This window comes from Caloenas nicobarica, chromosome 2, assembly GCF_036013445.1.
Source record: "Caloenas nicobarica isolate bCalNic1 chromosome 2, bCalNic1.hap1, whole genome shotgun sequence".
In the NCBI taxonomy this organism is placed as follows: Eukaryota; Metazoa; Chordata; class Aves; order Columbiformes; family Columbidae; genus Caloenas; species Caloenas nicobarica.
The window spans coordinates 54,751,650-54,779,111 of NC_088246.1; the positions used below are offsets into that span (position 1 = coordinate 54,751,650).

Consider the following 27,462-nt stretch of genomic DNA (forward strand, 5'->3'; position numbering starts at 1 on the left):
ACAAATCTAAAACAATACTTCAACCAACCAACCTAAACCAACATGAAAAATGCTACAGCAAATCACACCATCAACATCTTACAAAACGACCTCAAGCAAACCCCTAAGCCCACCTAAAATCACCTTTAATACACCGAAAACCACCAAGCTAAAAACTGCTTCTTCAAGTTGCGTTGCTTGAGGCTCATCTAAAAAACCCTACAAAACCTCAACCAAACCTAACACCAACCAAGCTAAAACAAACACCCAACACCTTCCAGCAAACACCCTACCACCCATGCAAAGCCTCACTTGCTTGTGTCTGGAGACTTGGAAGCTTCGCTACCCTACCTTCTCCTACTAATGCACCTGGAGCTTCTTTGGAGCTTCTAAAGCACAGCGCGGCTACCGTATACCCTTGACCTAGCAATGGTACGCCTCTAGCGGGGAAGGTCGTCCTCTTTCAGCAAGGGAAGGAAACACATGGAGCAGGGAAGGAGGAAGGGCACACCTGCCCACACAGCACATGGCCCAGCCAGATCGCCCCCTCACCTCCAAATCATCCAGACACAACCAAAAACCAACCAAACGTCACCTCAAATACCCGAAACATCCAACCTAAAGCACCTTTACACAAAGAACTTAGGCAACCTCAACTAAACCCACCTCAAACAACCCTTCAACAACATATAGACACCTACAAACTGCCTAAGAAGATTAAACCACCTCAAACCACCTAATCTAAACCTAATGCCTAAAAGAACCGACCTAACCCTACCTAAAATATACAAAAATCATACAACCTCAGCAACGCAAACAAAATGACCTAAAGCAAGCTACCTAAATGCACCTAAACCCACTGCCTGAAAACAAAATCTAAACCAACCCAACTTCAACAACCAAGCTACAACATCCTTAAACAACCTAAACACCCTAAACCTAACCAACCCAAAGCAAACACCCAACACCTTCCAGCAAACACCCTACCACCCATGCAAAGCCTCACTTGCTTGTGTCTGGAGACTTGGAAGCTTCGCTACCCTACCTTCTCCTACTAATGCACCCTGAGCTTCTTTCGAGCTTCTAAAGCACAGCGCAGCTACTGTATACCCTTGACCTAGCAATGGTACACCTCTAGCGGGGAAGGTCGTCCCCTTTCAGCAAGGGAAGGAAACACATGGAGCAGGGAAGGAGGAAGGGCACACCTGCCCACACAGCACATGGCCCAGCCAGATCGCCCCCTCACCTCCAAATCATCCAGACACAACCAAAAACCAAACAATGGCTCCTAAAACCAACCAAACCTCACCTCAAATACCCGAAACATCCAACCTCAAGCACCCTTTCACAAATAACCTAAATAACCTAAAGCAGCCAACCTAAACGCACAGGAAACAACCTCAAAACACTTAAAAACAGCCCAAGAAATCACTAAACCACCTCCAACAACAAATCTAAAACAATACTTCAACCAACCAACCTAAACCAACATGAAAAATGCTACAGCAAATCACACCATCAACATCTTACAAAACGACCTCAAGCAAACCCCTAAGCCCACCTAAAATCACCTTTAATACACCGAAAACCACCAAGCTAAAAACTGCTTCTTCAAGTTGCGTTGCTTGAGGCTCATCTAAAAAACCCTACAAAACCTCAACCAAACCTAACACCAACCAAGCTAAAACAAACACCCAACACCTTCCAGCAAACACCCTACCACCCATGCAAAGCCTCACTTGCTTGTGTCTGGAGACTTGGAAGCTTCGCTACCCTACCTTCTCCTACTAATGCACCTGGAGCTTCTTTGGAGCTTCTAAAGCACAGCGCGGCTACCGTATACCCTTGACCTAGCAATGGTACGCCTCTAGCGGGGAAGGTCGTCCTCTTTCAGCAAGGGAAGGAAACACATGGAGCAGGGAAGGAGGAAGGGCACACCTGCCCACACAGCACATGGCCCAGCCAGATCGCCCCCTCACCTCCAAATCATCCAGACACAACCAAAAACCAACCAAACGTCACCTCAAATACCCGAAACATCCAACCTAAAGCACCTTTACACAAAGAACTTAGGCAACCTCAACTAAACCCACCTCAAACAACCCTTCAACAACATATAGACACCTACAAACTGCCTAAGAAGATTAAACCACCTCAAACCACCTAATCTAAACCTAATGCCTAAAAGAACCGACCTAACCCTACCTAAAATATACAAAAATCATACAACCTCAGCAACGCAAACAAAATGACCTAAAGCAAGCTACCTAAATGCACCTAAACCCACTGCCTGAAAACAAAATCTAAACCAACCCAACTTCAACAACCAAGCTACAACATCCTTAAACAACCTAAACACCCTAAACCTAACCAACCCAAAGCAAACACCCAACACCTTCCAGCAAACACCCTACCACCCATGCAAAGCCTCACTTGCTTGTGTCTGGAGACTTGGAAGCTTCGCTACCCTACCTTCTCCTACTAATGCACCCTGAGCTTCTTTCGAGCTTCTAAAGCACAGCGCAGCTACTGTATACCCTTGACCTAGCAATGGTACACCTCTAGCGGGGAAGGTCGTCCCCTTTCAGCAAGGGAAGGAAACACATGGAGCAGGGAAGGAGGAAGGGCACACCTGCCCACACAGCACATGGCCCAGCCAGATCGCCCCCTCACCTCCAAATCATCCAGACACAACCAAAAACCAAACAATGGCTCCTAAAACCAACCAAACCTCACCTCAAATACCCGAAACATCCAACCTCAAGCACCCTTTCACAAATAACCTAAATAACCTAAAGCAGCCAACCTAAACGCAGAGGAAACAACCTCAAAAAACTTCAAAACAGCCCAAGAAATCACTAAACCACCTCCAACAACAAATCTAAAACAATACGTAAACCAACCAACCTAAACCAACATGAAAAATGCTACAGCAAATCACACCATCAACATCTTACAAAACGACCTCAAGCAAACCCCTAAGCCCACCTAAAATCACCTTTAACACACCGAAAACCACCAAGCTAAAAACTGCTTCTTCAAGTTGCGTTGCTTGAGGCTCATCTAAAAAACCCTACAAAACCTCAACCAAACCTAACACCAACCAAGCTAAAACAAACACCCAACACCTTCCAGCAAACACCCTACCACCCATGCAAAGCCTCACTTGCTTGTGCCTGGAGACTTGGAAGCTTCGCTACCCTACCTTCTCCTACTAATGCACCCTGAGCTTCTTTCGAGCTTCTAAAGCACAGCGCAGCTACTGTATACCCTTGACCTAGCAATGGTACGCCTCTAGCGGGGAAGGTCGTCCTCTTTCAGCAAGGGAAGGAAACACATGGAGCAGGGAAGGAGGAAGGGCACACCTGCCCACACAGCACATGGCCCAGCCAGATCGCCCCCTCACCTCCAAATCATCCAGACACAACCAAAAACCAACCAAACGTCACCTCAAATACCCTAAACATCCAACCTAAAGCACCCTTACACAAAGAACTTAGGCAACCTCAACTAAACCCACCTCAAACAACCCTTCAACAACATCTAGACACCTACAACCTGCCTAAAAAGATTAAACCACCTCAAACCACCTAATCTAAACCTAATGCCTAAAAGAACCGACCTAACCCTACCTAAAATATACAAAAATCATACAACCTCAGCAACGCAAACAAAATGGCCTAAAGCAAGCTCCCTAAATGCACCTAAACCCACCGCCTGAAAACAAAATCTAAACCAACCCAACTTCAACAACCAAGCTACAATATCCTTAAACAACCTAAACACCCTAAACCTAACCAACCCAAAGCAAACACCCAACACCTTCCAACAAACACTCTACCACCCATGCAAAGCCTCACTTGCTTGTGTCTGGAGACTTGGAAGCTTTGCTACCCTACCTTCTCCTACTAATGCACCCTGAGCTTCTTTCGAGCTTCTAAAGCACAGCGCAGCTACCGTATACCCTTGACCTAGCAATGGTACACCTCTAGCGGGGAAGGTCGTCCTCTTTCAGCAAGGGAGGGAAACACATGGAGCAGGGAAGGAGGAAGGGCACACCTGCCCAGACAACCGATCAGCCCAATCAACCCCGTGGCAATGGTTCTCATAGTGAGATTGCTGTTTACATCCGTATCATCCAGTTACAACCTGAAACTAATCAAATAGAACCCAGAACAAACCAAAACCTTAATAAATGACCTATACAAGCTAAGCGAACCAATCTACAGCTAGCCACCCAAATCCACCAGCCAATCTGCAGCCATCAACAAACCTATAAACAGACAAAAATCAAACAAGAAAATAAAAATAAAGTAAATAAACAAAATCCTTTTTCCACTTATAGCCTTTGTGTTATGTGTCCTCAAAATTGTTTTTGGAGTTAAGAACCCCCTGGCATTTCAACCATATAACAGTCTCACCAGTATTTAACTCGTGGTGAGCAGAGGCAACTGTTCAGTTGGAAAGGACCTGCAAATATCATCTAGTCCAACTGTCTGACCAAACATTACGGCATTGTAGTAAGGACACTGTCCAAATGCCTGTTCATCACTGACAGGTGTGGGACATCAACTACCTCTCCAGGAAGCCTATTCCAGGGTTTGACCACCCTCGTGGTTAAAAAATAAGTATTTCCTTATGAAAAGTTTGAACCTCCCTGATGGACACCGCTTTTTTTGAGCCATTCCCACGCATCCTGGCACCAGCTACCAGAAAGAAGAGCTCAGTGCCTCCCTCTCCATTTCCCCTCCTCAGGAAGTTGGAGAGAGCAATGAGGTCACCCCTCAGCCTCCTTCTCTCCAAAGTAGACAGACCCAGAGTCCTCAGCTGCTCCCCAGGGCACATGCCTTCCAGCGCCTTCCCCAGCTTTGCTGCCCTCCTTGGGATGCATCTAAGTACGTTACCATCCTTCTTAAATGGTGGTGCCCAGAACTGCCTGCAGTACTCAAGGTGAGGCTGCACCAATACTAAATACAGAAGGACAATCACCTCTTTTGATCAGCTGGTTATGGTATATTTGATGCCCCCAGGATGGGGTTTGCCCTCTTGGCTGCCAGGGCACTCTCTGCTGAGTCCTCTTGAGCCTCCTGGCAACCAGCACGCCCAGACCCCTTTCTGCAGGGCTACTCTCCAGCCACTCCTCTCCCTGTTCAGCATCACTCCACCCCAGGTGCAGAATTCAGCTTTTTTTCTTGTTCCGTTTCATGCCACAAACGGAAAGTCACTGTTCCTGCAGTGGTCATAGTGTCTTGCAACTCGGCTATCAGTGTTATTAAAGACTGAAGCAAAAACCACATTGAACGTCTCTGCTTTTTCTTCATCCCTATTCGTCAGGTGACAATCTACAACAAGTATCAGTCCAAGAGATAACTGGAATTGCAACAGCATTTTTCTCCTCCCTGTCAGCAGTTAGAGACTGATGTGTTCTTCAGCCCATGAGAGGCAGAGTGCAGGTACTGTCAACTTGATGGACAACATTAGTTAGCTAACTATACATATGAAAGCGGGAGGCCTCCTCAGAAAACATGCTGCACTTGAGGAATTTTACCTCCAGATTTTATCAGTCTTAGGGCAGTAAATTTAGGCTCGGACACTATAAACCAGAGTACAAATGACAAGTTCTAGGTCTCAAAGCAGAAGTTATGAATAGAGCAGAAAGGGTACGGTAAGTTAAGTCTACCTACAATGGGGAAAAAAACAAAACAAAACACAAACAACAAACAAACAAACAAAAACAGAGAAAGAAAAGAGTAAAAAGGAATACAAACAAAAGTCTCACAAAACCAATAAATGTTATGTGTTTGGGAAATTTGGTTTGAAAATGTCTCAATATGAACCAGCTGATAATCTATATGATGACAGAGTACCCAAGAAGTGGAATGCATTTTAGGGATCTGAATTACTAAAATCAAGGTAAAAAAAAGTATATTCCACAATCTCTGCAAGACTCCAGTACATTTTACAGGCCTCAAATCCTTCTTGCTCCTTCCTCATTTACAGAATCTGTTTTCAAATGAGATGTGAGAAATAAGCAGACTAGCCTATTTTCCTTTTAAGATCAAATTTACCTTCAGCTTCCCTCTAGTGTTACTTGGGAGCAATGGAAGAATAAGCAACACTGCAAGACAACTATTTTACACAAAACTAAAATTCTGTTCTCATTTTCTGCTTCTGCCTTTCCACTCAGGTCAACCCTTGAGTTACATGATCTACACTGTCCACACTATAGCTGACTAGGTGAAAGTATCATTTATCATAAGCTCTTGTATTAGGTTTCACGAAATTTGTCAATTTTAACAGCCTAATAAAGAGTGCAACATATTACACTGCTTGGTGTACACGTGCATTCAGGCCCAAATTTATTCACTAGGCTGATTTGCAGCAAGTACCGACCCTTTAACAGATGCACCAAGTTTTCTGAGCTAAGTGGGTTACAATACTGTGTACAAAGTAGCATAATTTAGCTGCTGCTTACTGAAAATAGTAACCTCTGCAGCTCAATCTCTTTATACTGTACTCAAAGTTTACCACATGTGCCAATTCAGGACAGCACTCTAAACTGCCACTGACTAAAATATACTTCACTAACTAGACAAGACCCAGAGCTAATATCTATGAAAGGGCTTAAAATAACAACGATCTACATAAAGCTTTACAGTAGATCCATTTCCAAAAATACTGCCCCTATTTGACAAATGAGTGTTTTTAAAAGTACTACATAGCTGAATGTCAGTAGTGTTGAAACCATGGTCTAATACTGAGATTATGCAGTGTCAGACCTCCAAGTGGTTCAAATTACATTCAAATCAAGTCCAGGCAACTGATCGCCTATTTGTGAAATCAACCAAATTATCTTCCAACAGCTTAACATTCACATGATACAGGGTTTAAACCAGTTTTATTCTTTTAGATTCCAAGATGAAAAGGATACTTAATGCAGCAAAAAGTCACAGAGACATAGGCAGACATTACCTTTTTCAGCACAGGTTGTCAACACAGAGTTAACTTGTCAAAGTCCTTCTACCTAAATCTGACCTGGTACAGAGACTTTATTCTGCTTTGACACACACATGAAATCATCACAACCTGGTTTTGGCCACTGTCACTTTCAGAGATATTCCATACCCGTGTCATATCTAATGTGTGTTATTATAATCTAAAACCAGTAGTTTCTGGAATTTAACCTTAATTATAATTTGGGGAAAGTACAAATAAGAGGAAATTGTACAATTAAATTATGACCAAAAATATGCCTTGCTTTCAGCTTTATACTATATTTTCAATTTTTCCAGTGTTAAAAAAAGCAAGAATAAGGCTAAGGTAAGCAGAGCAACCCCCTAAACAATGGAAATATAAGGGACTTGAAGGAATTGACGGAACAAACATCAAGATGAAAGAAAAACGTAACCAGCGATCTCAATGCTGGGTTGTTAGCCAGTGTACACGAAAGTGTCATTCCTTTAAACGCTAAAGAAGAAACCCACTTCTGTTCCATTCTGTTTGATATCCAAGCAAGCGATGGTTTTTACATTCCCCAGAAAGACAGCCTTTGTAGAGCGACCAAAGAGAAGAACGGTCTCAGAAGCCTCTGGAGAGGCTCCCAGGACAGGAGGCGGCTCGGTAACAGCAAAGTTGGCCTTCGAAGTCGCAGCGCAGCCCATCGCAGAGCCCTCGGCCGGACAGCGCACGCAGGACGGCAGGGCCTGCGCTGCGCCGCGCCACCCTCCCGCGGCCAGACCGGCCCGGCCCGCTGCCAGCGCCACGCCGAGGCCTTCCCGGACACGCCTCCCCTCCGGGCGAGAGGCCACCGGCGCCCGGCCGGACGCCACCAGCCGCCCAGGGCTCCTTCCCGGCCCCCCCCGCAGCAACACGACGGACCCCTCCCCCGGCGCGGCCCCTCCCCGAGGCCCGCGGTACCTGCGGCGTGAGGGGGGCGCCGCGTCCCCCCGCCCCGCGCGGCGGCGCCTGCTCCTCGCTGATCTTCTGCTTCAGCTTCTTGAACATGGTGGCGGGAGGGAGGAGGGGGTCAGGGTTCGGCCCCGCGGCTCGTTAGGCAGCGCCTCCCGCGCAGCGGGCGAGTGGCGCCGGGTGGCGGGGGCGCGACTGAGCTCCGCTCGCCCCGGCCCCGCGGAGCCGCCGCTGCCGCCGCCTCTCCGCCCCGGGACCCCCCCCGCCGCGGAGCAGGTGAACGCCGCGACTACCGCGCTTGCGCAGCCAACGTGGAGCCGAGCGCTCAGGACGGTACGGGGCGCGGCGAGGCACAAACTTCCCAACGGAATGCCCGGTGCCATTCCTGCCCCCTCCCCGGGGGCGGGCGCCGGTGGCGTGGCCGCCCGGCCGGGACTGGGCGCCGGGCCCGCGGCGGGGCGGTGCCGCCTCGCCTCGCGTCTGTCCGCGGGGCGGGAGGCGGCGCCGTGCCGGGAATAGCGCGGGCGGAGGGGAGGCGCTGCCCGCCCGCCGCGGAGTCACCGCCGCTCCGTCGCTTCGCTGCGCCTTCCCCGCGCTGTGAGAGGGGTCGGGGCCGCCGTGACTGTGCGATCCGCCACCTTAATCCTGGCCTGCAGAGGAAAACAAAGAGGGTGCGACCCGACCTCCGCTTCCCCTGCGCCCTCCTGGGCAGCGAGGGGCTTTCTGCGGGGAGCGGGGGTGGTTCTGCTTGTTCTGTGGTTTCCTTCCGCAGCCGGCGCTCTCCGAACGGCTCGATCCGTGATTAGGAATAAATCCTTTTCATCTGAAGGGCGCACGGCAAATCAGTGCAAAGACTCGGTTTGCCAGAAGGCGAGTTAAGAAGGGGTTTGTAAGCCCCTGCGTGACACAGGCCCGGTGTGTTGGTCAGTGACAGTCTCACGCACAAGCTTTCCCAAACCCAGGAATCGGGCGCGTTGTTATCACAAGGTAATCACAAGGTGCTCGACTCTTGGGCTTATGAAAGCTTCTGACTAAATATGTTCAAAAGTTGCTTTTTGAAACCGAAAACCTACCTGCTGACCAGCAAGTCCCATTTTTCTCATTTAGTCCACCCTGAAACCTTTTGAGTACTCTTCTATTTGTAAACCTGGGGTATATTGTTTACAAATAGAGTACTATTAAAGGTGGAAAGGCAGCATTTGCTACCATTGTTGTTATTATTCCCTCTTTGAAACTGGGGGGGAAATATTCTTGGCCACTTTAGGTTATAACCTATAGCTTTAGAGCCCTTGCTGGATGAGATCTGTGTGTGTGCGTTGAGTCCTGTCAGTGTGGATGGATGCAGAGCTGTCAGCAGTAGCTGGCATTCATTCTCCAACAATGGGACTATTTCGCAACTTGCTGTGTTGACAGTGATGATGTATGAAGGCTAGAAATAAGTTATGCTATTTGCAAGAAATGCTGAGCCATGTGGTCTTCTGTGTAGCACCACACTAAGGCAGCTGTATGCGGTAATCACAATCATCCAGAAGAGTTTTCACCGAAATACGTTCCTATCATCTTTAAGTAATTTGATGGAAAAAAGTCTATATGAAATGGATCGTTTGCTGTACACTGACAAAAAATACTAACCAAGATAAAACTACAGCAAACATAAACTGCTGTAAATTTTTTCTAATTTTTTGCTACGTGTTAAAAAAAAAAAAAGTGGGTAATTTTCAGCAGCCTGTTTAGCTGTACATAAACTGAGACTGGTAGTGATCCTTCTTTTTTTGTGTACGTTCCCATTAAGACTACTATACTTACCTTAGATGGCAGCAGTGACTTGCACACTCCACTGATCTCTAGTGAGAACTGTTGATTTGGAACACCTTCAAAAATGCTAGTCTGAACCTACAAGCAGTAATAGTCAGATAAGTATTTTGCAGATTTTTATGTTCTCTTTTCTATAGGTGAGCTTGAAACAGAAGCATAGGAAAAAGTCTCCAGGACTAAAGGGGCAAAACCAGCTGAATAGCAGTCCATGAGGAAATGAGATAAAATAGGCAATTAAGTTTACTGCAGCCATAAAAAGCAAAGATTCTCCACTGCAGTCAAGTAACCTCTGTTCCCTATAACTATGACATGCAGCAGCACAGCCGTACAATTCAGAGGTTGGCGAGAGGGGCATTGCCTGATGAATGCTTTGGGAAACCCTGTAACAGCCTTCGGTCTCCTAATAAATCCATGATTCTCACACCTATGTGCTCTGTTACAAATGCCAGCTCATATTCTCTTCTCTTCAGCATTTACAGATTACATGCTAATTCTAAACCTAGTTGACTAAAAGTAGTATGTGAGTTTGATGGATGGATGCATAATTGAAAGAACACTAGCTCCGACAGGTATCAAATAGAAAATAAGAGCTTTGTTAATTCTTTCATAAAATGTATCCAACGCGAAAGAGAGCTCTGTATTATGTCCTTGGAAAATTTAAAGCTTGAGATATTATGTTCTGACCGTTTCTCACAGCGCAGATGTTTTCATGGGACTGAAGGCTATGCGGGAGAGAACAAGTATCAGACCGGAAAGTATGGTAAAGGTTATTCTTTCCTACACTAAAGTCTTAGTTGCTGCATAAAATGGTAAGGTGATTAATTAATTGGAACTCTGTTAATGGGTTGCAGTAATACTAACTCAATGTAGTAATCATATGGCAGTTAGATATTTTCCAGGGGATTTTTTTACTACAGCAAGATTTTTTTGTTTTGTAAATTCCAGTGTACATAATCACCTCCTGTTCTCCATAGAAGATGCGTACCTGAGTTTTAAGAAGAGGTGAAGTAATATTTATATGTATCATTTAATCATATATAGATTGGTAGCATTTTAAAAACTCAAGGACAATGTGAATTTCTGTGCTTTTGAATTGGTACAAAACAGCAATATTTTGTGATACATGTCTATGTGTCTGCTGTTGCTCAGATAAAACAAAGTGGTATCCCACATTAAGCAGTAGTATACAAATTCTGAAGATATATATGATAACTCCACAAAACACTATCATAAGCCTTCTAAAAGGGCTTTAACTATTTTAGCACCTGGGCAAGTTTGATTTATACATATTGCAATATACAAAGCATTAACTCTAAACCCCACAGAAGTCCTGGGGGAAATTATCTGGAACCATATTCTTACATATACATGGTGTCAAAATCCCTTATTTAACTGAATAGTACCTTATTTCTAGAGGGTCGATCTGATCTTAGTGGATTCCTTTGTGAAGATAAAACTAGCAATTGAAAGTGAAGATTTTTCCCCTCCTTTTTTATCTTCCTTAAGTATACCACTTGACATAAGCTAAACAAGAGAAATATGACATTGTTGCACTGTCTGTGAAAGACAAATGTATATCTGCAACAGCACTGGGTATGGTAGATAATTAAATTTAATTCCAAATTGAATCTATGGCAGTCGTTAATGCATTTCTGTGGGAAAGAGAGTAGAGCATAACAGTAACAGACAGTGTTTTCATAGCAGTCTAGACTGCTCTAATTGCCAGCGACAGTGGCCCACATATCCCTGCAGTCCCATTCCCTGCCCTGCACTAGCTCCAGTGCTTGTCAGACCTCTCCCTTAGCCACTTCTGCGTGTTGGGCCTGCAGAAAACTAACTTGACAAAAGAGCAAATAATTTTCTGCTGACTTAGGGTGCTGAGTCCCCTGAGTACAGGAGCTGCTGCAAGAGAGACAGAGGCAGTGAGGAGCTGGATCGCTTTATGTTCCCAGGGTCATTTCAGATTGCTCAGGAATGTACAGTCTTTGCTAAGCAATTTGCTTAACTTTAAACTGAAGTAATCCCACCAAGTGCTACTTCAAGTTCAGCTAATAAGCAACTCTGTTACACAAAGAATTGATATTCTCTCTCAACAAGTAACTATCTTGGTTGCTAATAGCAGCATGTCTATGGCCTCCAGGCAGTCTATAATCTGATTTTTAAAATGCTGTCTTTAAGTTACTGCAGCTTTCTGGAAGTCGCAAGAAGTAAATTACGAATATGGCTTTCAATATTCTTTTCTACACCTACAACTCCAACTACTTTGTGAAAAATGTATGAATTTTCTAGTAGCTAGTTCTTTCAATCCAGTCATCCATCACAAATATAAAAAGGCATAAAAGAAAGCAACATAACATACATAGTGTTTGTTTCTGATAACTTTTTAATGTTGGTTCACATTTTGTTTGGAAAGGAGGTTTGGTATGTTTGAATTTTTCTTGACATCATCATCATGCTGTTAGAAATTAATGTCTAATACAAAATATTCCTATTATTCCTACTGGATAATATTTGACATCGAGGAAGTTACTTTATAAATAAATGAACATGAACTGGTATTAAACAAACCTAGGCAAAAGGGAACACTAATCATGTAACAGGAGTTACTGTCCAGAGCTTATGTACAGGCCACTATTCTTTATGGACACCTTATGGAATGTTGCATTTGGTAATGATTGCGATTTTACACTTACTTAAAAAATTCAAATACTAATGTTGATGTTAAAGCAGTCATACAGTGTACCATACATAGGTGGACAAGTAATCAGTTTCAATTAGGAAGTATTTTGATCTTTTCTTCAGCACAAAGGTTACGAACAACACGTTACCTGATAGCGCAATGAAAACTGTCACAACTCATTGTACCTGCAACCTACAGAAAGAGGAGAAATAGTTGTGTGAGATAAATCCTGTATAGTGCTTTAATTAGAACCCTAAAAGCTTTAATATGAATAAAACAGATAATCAGAGCTTTTGCCTAGCCTGATTTAATTTCCATTTTTACTTTTGTATCTAAGTGTTGTGACTTATAACCACCACCAGATGACAGTGTTCTAGAAGATTATGACTGTGCCTCTCCAGAGTCATTGTCAGTATTAAAAATGCAAAACTGTACCAACAGCGGCATGAGTTTCAAAACATTCATGTCAGGGAACTGACAAAACCGAAGTTTCTACATCGGCTGTATAATCCTCCCATGTACAAAGTATGGGCTGCTCTAAGTAACTTGCTGGATATCGAACATTTAATTCCTTTACCATGTGGCTGACTTCGTGGTTGCTTAGCAAACAGTCTATTTGCTGATTATTTCAGTATTCATATACTCATATATTCATATACATATGAATATATATTCATATACTCATAGACCTGTGGTGCCCAGATATTGGTCTGAGCTCAGCGAAAGTAAAACTGAGCAAAAAGATTCAATAACAGCCGTTTGAATAAAATGAGTGACTTGAGGGAAAAGTCAGATTTGAGAGTTCAAAATGTACAAGGCTATGAAAAGAGCAAGAGCAGTGTCTGAGAACGCTGACAGGTAGCCTAAAGGCTGCAGTTGTTCAAACTGACTAGACAAGAGGAATTAACTCACTTCAGCGTGACGAAAAGCTGACAGGGACGGCTGCTCTGCACGTTGGGAGGGAAAGGAAGCTCTCTGCTCTAGTTGGGAAGTTGTTCAGAGATCACATTTCACGTCACACACTCCTCTTTTTCCAAAAGTACAAAGTGCAAGCTCAGGCATTGAAGACTACTAAGAAACTGCAGTAAACTAGGTCACTAGTTAGGACTGCAGGAGGAGGAAAATTATTTGGATTTATTCAGCTGAAAGACCACGAGCCATCTTTTTGTGAATGGGAATATAAGACATGGAGAAATTTAAAAGTCAGTGACAGGATTTGATCCTGCAAGAGTCTTGCTTTCCTAAAACAAAAATCTTCATTTTATCACTACCTTGTTAAGTGGCATTTCCTTTCTTCTTTCTCTAGAGAAGGGTGTCCTAAAATGGCATTTGGCCCTTTGAAGGCCTCCGGTGAAAATGAGTTTGATATCCCTGGTCTAGAGCATCAAAAACTTCCATTTCACTTTAACTGTACTGTAAAAGCTCTGGATGTCACAAAAAGGGAGCCAATGATGCTATAAAACAGCAGATCCTTTACATCAACAGTGATGACAGTCACGACTTGGATTTTAAATTAGCTGGCAGCAGACTCTCATTTGACTACTTTCATTCTTCTGTAATCACAACAAAACAACAACCAAACAAAAACCCACACACATAAAACCATCAACAACTCTATATGGGCAAGAACCTTATATCTAAAAAGAAAGAAAAACTTGCTCCTGAAGACAGAGCTTCTGCATGGCAGAGGAGTGGTCTGGTTTCAAGGAAATCTGGTTTCTATTCCCAGCCCTCCCAGTGCCCTGCTCACCCACACTGGGCAAGCTATTTTGCATTTCAGTATTTCTATGGGTATTTTAATTAAGAACAGTGATGCTACCCAATTTCCTGCAAACACCTGGTTAGTTTTCCTCTTTGATTGCCCAACTGCTGATAGAAAGGTCAAAGGAATGACTGCTTATTTAGACAGTTTTTAAGAATACTGAGATACACATTCATAAGAAACAATTATCTCCTTCTTAAGATTTTTCTGATTCTATGATAATGTTTTCCCCTTAAGCACTGTCATTAAGAAACAGCAAGTGATTTTGCTTAATCATTTTCAGTCAGCAGGGCTAGGAATACAAGCAAAGATCTTCAGATACTGAGGTTATTCAGTTGGGAAGAGCTAAAAAACTGATTTAATTTCTGTGATGCCTTTAGCTAAAGTGTGGAACATCTAAAACCCCATCACTGGGGATGCTACAACCAGAAGAATTCACTGCTGAGGAAAGTCACTGATTCATAGCATGACAGATTCTTAAAGAGGTATACTGAAGAACATTTGCAACTATCGAGGTAAGCATCTCTTTCAAGGAGAATCAGGAAGTATTTTTCCTAATTACAGTACTGTATAATTTGATTGTCATTAAGGAAAACATTCACTTTCCTTCTGCAGTATCAAATTCATGAAAATGATGGATGCAGAATACAAAAAACAGTGATTAAGGAATAATCATACTACTTCCCTGCATCGCAGTTTCCAGAATCTACAAAACTGAACAAATACACATTTTTGTTCAGTGATTATGCAAAGCCATTACATATAAAAGCACAAGGACAATAGTTGTATGTTGCTAGATCTATTGATTATTGCTGGAATTCAGGACACATGAAGGTTATGAAAGTAACAGATCTCTAAGAACACTCAATCACCAATTTCAGATTAGAAATTTGTCAGCATTTAAGATAATATCCTGATACTGACATACTGTTGCTTGAGTATTGTCATACTCTAAACTCCCTACTACTCTTACTTTTCAAATATTTTGGAGAGAAGTGTTTCTCATCCTCCTTAACTCATTTTTCTAGCTCCTGGGATTTACTACAAGTTTTGCCACCCACTGACTAGGGTGGAATATCAGGTTGAAGAGACCTGAGGGCTCTAGGCCTGAAATTCTTTTCATGTCTGACTTACTTCTCAATGATAGGCCCATAGGGCACTTATACATAAAGAAGAGTGACTTACCTTTTAGTTGAAAATAGAGAATACTTCATCACCTCTGCTGAACTACTACAGGAGCAGAGTTATTCGGTATTGATTTGCATACATCATATCTGGCTTTCTTGAAGTGCTCTAGAAAAAAATGCTCGGTAGCTGTGATGCTATGCCCATAAAATAAACACAAGTCATTTCACAGGCAAGTAAAGTGAGTTCTGGAAAACTCTGTGGTCTAGAAGACATCCTTACTTGTGTACAAATATAACGAAGCAAGATGCTCCCCTTGTTGTATTCTCATGCTATTTCATCATCTCTAGGAGTTCACCTGTATGTAAGGATGACATGCTGGCATGCTTCCTTTCTGTTATCACCTCTTGTTTGCAAAGAAATACTGCGAATGCAGAATCTTGAGATGTGAAGCACTCCTTTTTGAGAAAACTATTATTTAAGAGGAAGTGATTACCAAACTGCTCAGAATGCTCCAACTATGTGATTTTGCATCTTCACCTGTTAAGATGCACTACTGCAAATTAAACTCAAATGTAATAGTTGAATTGTTCTCTCTGAGACTTTGCTCACCTTATCATGGCACTTAGATTCCACACATGAAGTTTTTCTCTGCTTATTCCAAAAAGGCCAGAGATACTTGGTTTAGCTTAACAAATACCAAGTACAGCTCACAGCATATTTATGTTTAATTATTAATATAAAATACACCTCGGTTTACTAATATAAAATATTCCTTATGGAATTTGTAATATAAAATATTCCTTATTGATTAACGTATCTATTAAAATGGATCACTTACCTTCTAAATGGCAAAATACTGGTTTTCCAACTACCCAAAATAAACTCTGATGCCTGTAATTGAAGTATTACAATGTTACATTTACAGAGGAAAAAAACACTTCAAATTAAAATATCCCCACAGAACAGTGACAAGTCTTCACAGAAGTATTTCCTCTGGTAATTGGCTTCAGTCCACCTGGACTTTCCTGTGGCTCTGAAAGCAGAGGGAGTGTTAACCTAAAGTTTGCAATTATGCAGTTCAATTCATAGTAAATGCAATATGAACTCAAACTACTATATCAAGAAAAATTAAGTTGACCTCAACTTATCCTTCAGAACCTCAAACTTCTTTTAGAATAACACCTGGGGGAGATAATACAAAAAACTGCACTCAGTGTTTCTGAGTCAGATGGAGGTCTTAATCTGAAAGTTCAGCTCCAAAAAGATACTAGCAATTTTACAGGTTTGTTTGTTAATACAACATAAAGCGAACCAGCTTGGCATAAAAAGAGCAAGACAACCATGTCATTTATTACTCTGGCTGGCTAAATTAAAGGTTTTCAGGCAATTTGATTATTATTTCCAACTGCCAGGTACTTCTTATAAAACCAGAAGCCAAATCGTGAGCTTCTTATTCTGATTCAGCAGCAATCTGCGTGCAAAGAAACTCAGAGTTATGATGCAAGTCACTGTTAACTAAAGAATTTACAATATGATTTTTACTCTGTGAATCTTTCATATTAAATGCATGTGATAATACTTACTCACAGAAGTGCTACACTGAATTATTTACCAGAGATGAAGGCCAGACCTTGTGCTCAGGCAGGGGAGTCTGGAGTGGATACTTGGGTTAGAATACACAGAACTCGTGGGAACACTGAGATGTCATTCTGTCTCCTACTGGTAGTGATGAGAATAGAGATGAGTTATTTAGTCTTTGATTTCCAAGGATAAAGTGTCATGAACTGTTCTTCTATTATCCTACATTATTCAGTTCATCCCTGTAACTACCCAAAATAGCAAAAAATGTTATTTCTACATCATGTAGCTCCCTAAATCTCTGTTGAATTCATTCTTCAATATAAACTGCCACGATCCAAAGAACCAAGATAATCTTGCAGTTGGGACACTGAGAGAAGAGAAAAAGTGTTGTAAACAGTTAAAATTTCATAATTATACTATAAATATGCATGCAAATACTTAGAAGGAAGGCGTAACTTCCTTTTGGCTTGGTTCAGATACTGTAAGAAAGATAACCCTTCACTTGCTGTCATAATGCATTAACCATTGTCATGCTATTATATAATTCTTGCTCAAAGTGTACTCTAACAGTTTGTACTAAAAATGTTTCATGCAGTATTTACTCCTCTTCCTCCATGTACTAAAAATTGCTTTCAAGTTCATCTAATTAAGCACAACATGAAGGTTCGTACATTCGTTAATTTTATTATTTTAAATATTTTTCTAGATACTTAAATCTTTATAGTCTAGTGGTCCAAACTTTTGCTAGTCCATTAGGGACAATACTAAGCAAGTAACACGCTGCAGGTAAGATCAAATTTTGTTCTTGCCAACCTCTGTTACAACCTTTTACTTTCTTATGGCTATGAACAATGACAGACAGTCTCATTGGGTAGCATACTGCCCACAAGTCATGTGGGGCTTGGGATCTTCTAGTGTTGTCCATTTAGCATGTGCTTAAGAAGGAGCCACACAGGAAGGTTAAGTACAGGGAGATAACTGTGGACTACTATGAAATAAACCACCGTGAATGAGCCTGCTTCAGCTTCTGTGGTGTCAGTAATCTAGCATACACAATGCACACTTATAAAACATTCCCTTGTTGCCATCACCTTGCAGGCTGCAAACCAGCCATGAAGCTATTGAGCAGTTTTGGAAATGAGTGCTCTTACCTAAGCAGCCTGAAATACTTCAGAATTAAGGCGGTACTTCTCTGGAGTTCAAAGGAGAAATTGCTGTTTCAGAAGCCCTAGTCACCCAAACTGGAAAAGCAGACATCATACAGGTAAACAGAGCAGTTGCTCAACACAAGCCTCAGAGCAAAGAGAACAGTGGTAGACTGCAAACACAATTCAAAGCAGAGAGATGAGTACATGAACAGTTTTCGAATCACTCTTTGTCCGTAAGTGAATAAAATTTCTGAATTATAAGTTCAAAGATCTGCACTTTTTGAATGCAGTTTTGTATTTTTTTAGCATTGATTTACATACAAATAAATCCTGCTGCATCATTCATGCCGAGATGCCCTAAGAAGACAAAAGCAGAAAGGATCCAGTCAAAAGCTGTTATATGGTGCACAGGAAATAATGAAGGGGGAGAGAGCACCTTTATGCTTATTTGAGAAGATGACCACTGCAGACAAGAAATTTAACTCCTATGAAGTAAAGTCCATTAACGACAACTAACGATTTTGCTTCTAGTTATCAAAACTAATTTCATTTTTGCTGTAGTAGAAGAAATTTGTTGTTTTGTTAATTTAGCCTAAGACTAGACTAAATTAAGTCTAAGACTACTCAAAGATGAAGGCTGCTGAAAGACAAAAATACTGAAAGCATAGAAAACTGAGGTTTGCCTCCAGTGTTTCCAGAGAAGACAATTTTTAGGAGGGGAGGGAGAAGAACGTAAATGCTGAATAAACTTAAAAGGCTTCATGACTCTAATGAAATGCTTTCTTTAAGAATGGGAAACATATCAGGTACATTAGTCAACACAGAAAATATTTCTAGTCTTCAAAGCACAAACAATAATTGTTTGCTTTTTAACATCATCTTACTGACTGTTGCATTTTAAATACTTAAGTATATTTTTGTTTGCTGACATATTTGGACATAGGGGAAAGCATAAATACTGAAAATATAAACTGTTAACAGAATTTGAAACATGGGACTCAAAATCAGACCTCACAGTGCAAATACAGAAGAGAGAAAGGATCAGAAAATGGCATCACTGCAGAGATAACAGCTCAGTACTGATAAACGAGAGCAGCAGTATTGCCTAATGTCAATGATACAAGTATCAGGTCTTCAGCACACTGGTGTGTGTATATATATATATATATATATATAAAAAAAAAATAACCCTCACATTGTGATCCTGACCTTATGAACGCTTTTATTACAGCAACCTGCAGCAAGAGCCTATTCCCTGCCAGTGAGAAGCTGCAAACAGCAGCAGCTTTCATCAGCTCACCAGGGATAACAGCTTATACTTCTGCACCTCCTTCTCTCTCTTCTTACCTTCACTAAACCCCTGCAAACTCCACTCCTTTGGCTTCTCTGTGCTCAACCAAAGAGTTCTCAGTCCTGGGTTTCGCCCAGCTGCCTCCTGGGGTGTTGCACCCCAACACTCGCGGCTGGGCCACCTGGCAGCCCAAATGCTGAGACTTTGTCCAGGCTTTGCACCCTGCCCGGCATGGGCTGGCGTCAGAGCCGCTGGGCAAGACACCGCTGTCACTTTCCAGGCTCTGTGTTGGGCTCGAAGCTTTTATTTCTCATTATCAAGAGAATGATTTCAAATTTAAAGCCTCTGGATTTTTTACAAAATCTCCAAGCGAAACTCTCACATTTCTCATTTTAACCTAGCACGGTCAACAGAAGTAAAATAGATTAGTTCAGTTTTGCCCTTTAATCCTATGTTAAGTTGCCCAAAAATAGAGCCAGTAAGTAAAATAATTGCACTGAAGAATGATAGGTTTAAGTTCAATGTCTTCCTTACAACTTTTTTCTTTATCTCAGTAATTTCTGTGGTAACTTTTTACCATAGAAATTTAACACTTCTCAGTAGCCTTTCTGGATGCAACTCCCTTAAATGCGACAAATATGAACAAGCACAACCCTCAAATAGCTAATTTGAAATAAGAGTTTTTATTGCTTTTCCTCATCTGGCATAATCTCCCCATCTTTCCTGGGGCTTTTTTTTTTTTTTTTTTGAGGAAAAGGTCTGCATGTTTTAACAGTAACAACATCTAGGAAGCTACTTTTTTCCTGTTCTAGGTTATACTCCAGGCATTACTTGTGCCCTTATCAATGACAAATTATAAGAAACACAACTATTATGTAGTTTCAGACAACCACATTTTAGTTGTATCAACTAATATTTTAATGCTTAGATAGTTATCGTCATTACTGATGACAGTCAGTCATCATTACTGGTTATGTTTGGTACCACCTTTTACAAGCAATGGAGCCAAATGTCCTCTCCATAACATACGAAAGCAGATAAACGCAGATGCAGAACTGGTGGTTCTAAAAATGAACGCAGCTGCCTTGCTTACAAGGAATTGAGAGCTGTGGTATTTCCCTCAGGAAACAGGCAAAGCTTGAAAAGTCAGCACACATCTCACTTATGCTGGTCGGGTGACTATTTAAATTTTTTCTCAAAGGTTTTGAAGTAAAGCTGACATGGAGAGTTAGGAGAATATTGTGACATCTTCAGTGAAGGAGCAACCCAACAGCATGAAATGGTTATTTAAAAATTGTTTGTCATCAGATGCTGCAAGCTGTTTGAGATTCCATTTAGCCTAGTTTTAATACTTAATTTATTAGTACATGATGTTCTGGTTTATGCATATTGTATGTATGTGTATTTTACATATATAAATAAGAGTTACAATTTCTGTTGGTGATTTGAAGGATTAATAAATTGGTGGATTAACCCATTCTATTTTCATTAATAAATCCTAAATGTATTTGTTTTCAGCCATAAGTAATTAATCTGATGTCTATACAAAGTAGCAAAACTAAGTTGTTGCATAAAAGATTAGGTATGGTTCAAAGTACAGCTTTGCTCTGAAAAATTACTGTAAAAACAGTATGAAAAAAAACCCCATATTTTTTGTGCCTTGGTTCTGACACCAGATATGCTTTTTGTAGCCATGTAGACAGTTTGGGGTTTTTTTTTTTTTGGGGGGGGGGATTCCCCATCCTGGCCCCAAATTGCCAGGCTCACAAAACCAACCTTGGCTCCCATAGTCACCACCCAGTGTTATTTCTTGCTCATGTCTCACTTCCTGCAACAAAAGTTCTCCCTGCCAAACAGTGTCCTCATTAGAGTTGTGTAATCCCATTTTTTAAAAGTGATGCCCTCACTGACACCTGTGCAAGCTGAGCTGAGGTTGCGTAAGTAACCAACTGGGTCTCTTAACTGGATGCTAATAAACAAGTCTGCACAAGAAACTATAATCCAGTTTGTATGTGCTCTCTCTCTCTTTTTTAGCTGAGCTGGTCAGAATAGTTAATAAGTGTACAAAATATTCAGGCATGAATCATCACAAAAGTTACTGGATCTCCTTTCAAATGCTACAGAAATTTTGAGCAAGATGTGGTGTCACTCTTCAGAATTCAATCATGCCTGGAAGTAGACTTGCCCAGTATATATTTGGAGTGATATCTGCTTGCTTTTATACTGCTTTTATATTTGCTCAGCCTAGAAGCAGCAAAAGACAGATTCTTTCTCTTGCATAATCTATAGCTTTGTTTACACTGTTTCAATCAATTTGACTTCTGCTAACATAATTCAGGAAGTCTCATAGAGTTGCACAGGTATCATGCGTAAGTGTAATTTAGGACATCCCTTAACAATCGGGATTATTTGCATGAGTGTCTTAAAAACCCCTGAAAAGGCAAAACAAAACCTTAGAAATCACACACAATCTTTTCTTGTTCATTTATCAAATACAGAATTCTACAATGTTCAGGGGTTTTTTTAGATCAGGACTGCACAATACATACAGAAACATAAATACACGCTTTTTACTCTTAGGTCACAAAGGCTGAGCTGCTATAACCCTCAGAAGATTCAACATGAAGTACATGTAGAGATAAATTTGCTACAAAATCTAAGTAATCCTATGTTCAAGCCCTAAAATGCAACGTACATTTAAAGGAATATTATCGATTTAATTTAGGTTTGAGGTTTCTTTTTAATATTTTCAAATTATATATCCACTTTTCAGTTTGGCCAGTTCTAGTGTTACGACTGGACATCTGGAGTCTTCTAGTAGCTTCGCTCTCTAGCTGAATAAAAGATCTACGTATTGTTGCAAGAAAGACTGAAAAGGGATATGCTAAGCCTGTATGAAGTAAATTATTAAATTCAAGACAAATGTCAATGGGTTAGATTTTACAGATAAGACACTTTTAAAAACATATTTTATTTAAACGTACTAAGTATTACGAACATTTCTGTGAACTTTTCACATTTTTCTTCTTCCTCATTTTCTAGTGGTTGAATTACAATAGGATAGCATTTCTCTAAAAAATTAAGAATATGAACTTTATTTTAAAAAAAAAACAAGGTGGTATGATAGTCCTAAAATTTCAAGCATTAGAGTTACTACCTGCTCTATGATCTGGCAAAGCTAGTTTTGCCCTAGATCTTGAGTGCATGTGCCTTATAGACAAATATTACTTAATTCCCAATCTTCTGATTTTCAATTCAGTAAGTGGAATTATTAAACATAATCTGCTTGATCTGAACAGGCTGCTTTGCTCAGCTGCCATTGACCAATGCGGCAGTGTCCGCTCAGGGGCTGTATAGAAACTGGACCAAAAGTGATGCTGATGAAGTCTACAAATATACGAAGTTACCATTGACTGGCTTCTGTGAGCAATATACAGATTGGGCAATCTCCCAAGTAAAAGGAAGTTCAGAGCCTAACATTTAAAATTTAAATTTCACTGTCCTTTTGCTTCACTAGTTTAACAGCACTTGTATGAAGGAAACCTCCACCTTCACCTTTAAATAATGATGCAAATTAATGTCAGACATAATACACCAATGGAGGAGAAGCACAGTGCAGCAGCGAGCAGCAGACAGGCCCAACACTGATGGAAAAGCAGCACCTCTCTCATTTTGGCTTTCACTTATTCCATTTGATTGGTTTTTCAAAATACATTAGACAAAGGGTCAAGTTTGTTACTGGAGAAAGTGAGATGAAGGGTCAGTGAAAGCTGGTTTTGTTATATGGAGAATCTGTGCACTTGAGATTTTGAAGAGAATTGTAAAGGAGTAGTTCCTTCGGGGAACAAAAATAAAAGAGCATTTTATTTTTTATTATCTTTTCTAAAGAAGACAAAAAAATCGTAGTAGGTGTGTCTTAGTTATATTAATAATTTGTTCACTTCTGCATACCTAGTGGGAACACTGTAGTAGGTGATGATAATTTGGGGCATAGGGGATGGTAGTCAGGCATAGGAGAGTTCTGATAAAGGCCCATTAGGTTTTAGCATGTTATAAAATCTAAATGTACTGAAAAGTCATATTTAAACTTTATAGTCTAATGACATTTCTATATAAAAAATATAACGCGTGTCAGAAAGGTGACTAAGAAAAACAGATGAGTACGTACTAAAAGATCCCCGTGTTTACTCACTTGTGCTTAATATAGACACTGCTCGTTAGTTCTGCAAACGCAACACAACTGTATAAGAGTGAGGTGATTTCCTCCCTGTGGCTTGTGTGTCATCACTAAAGTCAACCAGCATTTCCACAGTCCCTTTTGGGGGATATATAACACACAAAGAATAGGTCATGACTTCAGATTGAGTTTTCAATAATTATATTCAGCATAGGAAATTGTCAGTATTTCTATATATACCAAACAGAACACAGAGACATTTAGAAGCACATCTATCAAGTATATAAGGATGACGATACTTGAATCTCTAGTTGTTTTTACAATGGAATAATAATTAAAAGCTCTATATGAAAAACAAATATACTGCTATGTACAATACAAAAACCTTCACATTTTAAAGTTAAACTTTATTTTTTTAATTCTTTTTTTTCCCGACTATAGCTTCACTTCCTTAAAAAAAGTTTCTCACAAAATCTCAGTCCGCAAACCTCGTTAAGATATTTCATAATTTATTTACATCTAAATGGGATCAATCCAAATAATGCCAGTATCTTCCCCTTATTTCTTATTCAACGAGCTGATCTTTGGACACTGTTCAGAGCACTCTAGTGCTCAAAATTTTACTGTATAAAAATACTAATCTGTAGCAATTACAAAAATCTTCCTATAAACACACTCTAAACATAAACCACAATATTTTATTGCTTACCTTATTTCTAAAAGACTAAAATAAAATAAAAATACCTGACCAAAACAGTGAAAATAAATACCTAGAAAGTGGAGAGCATTCTGTTTTCAATTGTTTGGTCAATTAACAAATCTGTGTTAAAACAGATGTTTTCTACAAAAGAGTGCATTCACTTGGAAATGCAAGTTTCTGGGAACCCACCCACAGCTATTCAACACAGTCCAACCCTTTCCCTGCTGAGGATGCAATAGATCTGAACCAGGAAAACTCATATAATTCTACGGCTGGAGAACACCAGAAAGATTTGTGGGTGATAATCCCCATCAAAATATATTGTATATGCATATTTCCTACTGTGCCGTATGGATTTTTGCACTATTAAATTAGTTAAAGGGGAAAACTAAATCTCACTGATTCTGCAGTTACTTAGCACTACCAGAAACCTTCTAGCCTAGATTAACCCCTACAACAACAGCTGTGAAACGTGCATATCCCCACAACAAACAGCCAGGAATCCTGAATGCTTGGGGTTTTTTCCACTACTTGGTAAACATCATATGGATGCAAAAACCTTATAGAGTAAGTCAGATAATTGTTCCTCAGTACTTCGATGAATTCTAGAAAAGATTTAAGAATTTTGTGATTACATTCAGCAGACAGTCTGCATGTATTCTGCCTTACAACCATTTCAAATATTCTCTTAAAATTGTGTCACATAATTTAGATTTAAGATTTAGATTTAAGTCATGCAACCCTTTACTTAGTGCTTTGAGTGTAACTGAAAATTAACATTACTTTGAATAATTACAAGCGCTTCAACAGAGCTGGTACTGAATCATTTTAAAGATCTTTTTACTGTGCCACAGGATTGCCCAGTGTCTGTTTAGGGATTAAACAGGACTATAATCCTACATATGTGCCATCACTATTACATTCTTAACCAGAAACTGCAATAATCATGAAACAAAAGCTTCATGGGAAGATTAGACATGCTAAACAGAGGCGGGGCCGGGGGGGAGATATTCGAAACTGCACAAATACAAACATGACACAGGAAAATACCTTTTTCTGTAAATATTGCAGGAAGTTGATATTGTTGAAAGTGTTCCCTATACCTGTCTTATAGGTTCACCCTAGATATACTTCCTTAGGTGAGCATCACTCTAAAAAGAAATAAGATTTTAGCCATGGAATGTCTCAGCTGAGCAAAACAGCTTTAGAGAGAGCTTTCCAGAGAAAAGGGAAAGGAGAGAGTAAATCAGCAGGTTCAATTACGTATGACAAGCAACCTATACTAATCTACCACCTAGCAAGAAAACAGTGAGGAGAAAATACATTCAAAGGCAGATCCAGTGATCATTCATTCACTTATTTATTTTTAGCAGAAACCCATTATTATCAGAGCAGGCTTTATACTAGCTTCAACAAGAATTTGTTCAAGGCAGATTCATAAATTATTTTACATTTCGTAACTGCAGCCATTTCACAGCAAAAGTTCTAACGTAACTTTCATTTTCTGGCTTCTAATTAGAGGTTTATAATGAAACTGTATATAACTTGACTGTTTAACTACTCATTAATGATGCTGAACTCAGAATTGCTACTGTGACACCCTGTACCACTGCCTGCAGTAACTGCACTGTGTATTCGCTGCACTGTGCACCGCTTTTCAGTCAAGTAAACAATTGCTCTTTCAAGCCACAAAAATGCATGTCTGCTCTCAAGGAGACGTGTTTTGCTGCATCATTAAAGAAAAATTTGCAGTCTATGATACCAAAAGACTAAACGTATGCAGATATCAACACTTCATTGAAGAAAAATGTACAAACAACCAAAATCATTTTTCCCTTTTACATAGCAATATATTAACAGAGAATCAACCCACACAGACCTGGGACATCCCACATTTCAGAAGATTCCACACAAACCCTTCACTCAAGAGGGAATGAAAGATTTCTTCCACCAGCTTGACCAAACCAAAGTGAACTGAGATGTTTTCAATGAAGACTCTCCAAAAAGCCCAGAAAAATCAGCAGGTGGGTCCTTCTGTAAGAATAAACTTCAAATAAAAATGTAGTTTTTAAGCCAGTAATTTTGTTTGGTCTTTCCTACTGATGTTCCATGAGAAACTTTCTGCTTCATCTCCCTGCGGTGAGATCATCATCTATTACCACAGAAGTTAACCTGCTGTTAAAAATAAGCACGGCGAGGCTATGCTGTATTATCAACTGAGGAAAGAGATTGAGACAGGATAGAGTTTCTCATACAGAAAGTTATAAAATACTAATAAAACTTAAGGTAGCTGTTTTACATCTACTGTAACACACTAAATTCACTTGCAAACCCCTTTTTCTTTATGCACATTCACTTGAGCTTATTTTAGTGAGACAACATTTGACCTCTGCCAAGGGCTCCGGTGAATGCTCTTGTGTCCTACCACTAGGCTTGTCACTCTAACAGTGCTTTTTCATTCCCAGGTGGTTTCTAACATACGAAACGCTATTTCCTCCAGACCTTTGGTCACCTCTACGTTCTTACAGACGCCCTCCACATACTGACAGAGGTGTTGAAAAGCAAGTAACTACAGATCTGATCCCAAGCCTACTTCGCAGCAGGCTTACCAATAGTTTTACGAATGTTAGCTGGCGCTTTGTGCATAAATTAGAATATATCCAACAGTACAGTGATTTCTTTATTTTCCATATGTTATCTTTTGGGACTCTGATGCTTGCTCGTGGTTAAATTCTGATAGTAAAGGAGCCTGGTCGCGTTTGGGCCAGTGTGAGATAAAGGTGTAAATGCTTGCGGAGGATTTTTACCCACAAACCCTGCCTGGCACCCCTCCACCAGAGTCTGAGGCGCTTGCGTGGCGTGCCAGACCAGAGCGGCCGCAGCAGGAGGCGGCCGGGCCGGGGCCGGGGCCGGGGCCGGGGCCGAAGCGAACCCGGCGGTGCCCGCGGGCCCCGGCTCCTCAGAGGCGGCTGCGGCCTCCCGGGCTCCCGCTGCGGGCCGTTCCCTGGGGAACGCCACTCGATTTAAAAAAAAAAAAAAAAAAAAGGACAAACCCCGGCTAAAATGAAGAGGCAAACATAAAGGAGAAGGTCGCAGACCTACCTCTCCCCGCCACGGGGGTGAGCCAGCCGGCCTGGCCGGTGCTAAGGGGGGGCCGAGGCGGAGAGCTGAGCGCCGCTGCCCTCCCCACCGCAGGGCACGGCTCCCCCGCCCTTCGCCGCCTGCTGAGGGAAAGAGAAACGGGGGGAAAAGAGGACACGTCTCCGCCGGCAGCGCATTTAACGCTGACTGCT

General features: G+C 41.1%; 1 protein-coding gene across 3 annotated transcripts in view; it reads right to left on the bottom strand.

The window, feature by feature from the left end:
- Window positions 1-27,462, bottom strand: part of GOLGA4 (golgin A4) — a 213,595-nt gene that overhangs the window by 132,590 nt on the left and 53,543 nt on the right. For 2 of the 3 annotated variants that reach the window (XM_065627490.1, XM_065627488.1), the window contains exon 1: window positions 7,897-8,215. The exons of the other annotated variant lie outside the window; for it this stretch is intronic. In XM_065627490.1, the coding sequence (XP_065483562.1) occupies window positions 7,897-7,983 (87 nt within the window). In that variant the 5' untranslated portion in view covers window positions 7,984-8,215. Of the gene's footprint in view, window positions 1-7,896; window positions 8,216-27,462 lie in introns of those variants that run through there. 3 annotated transcript variants of the gene reach the window in all.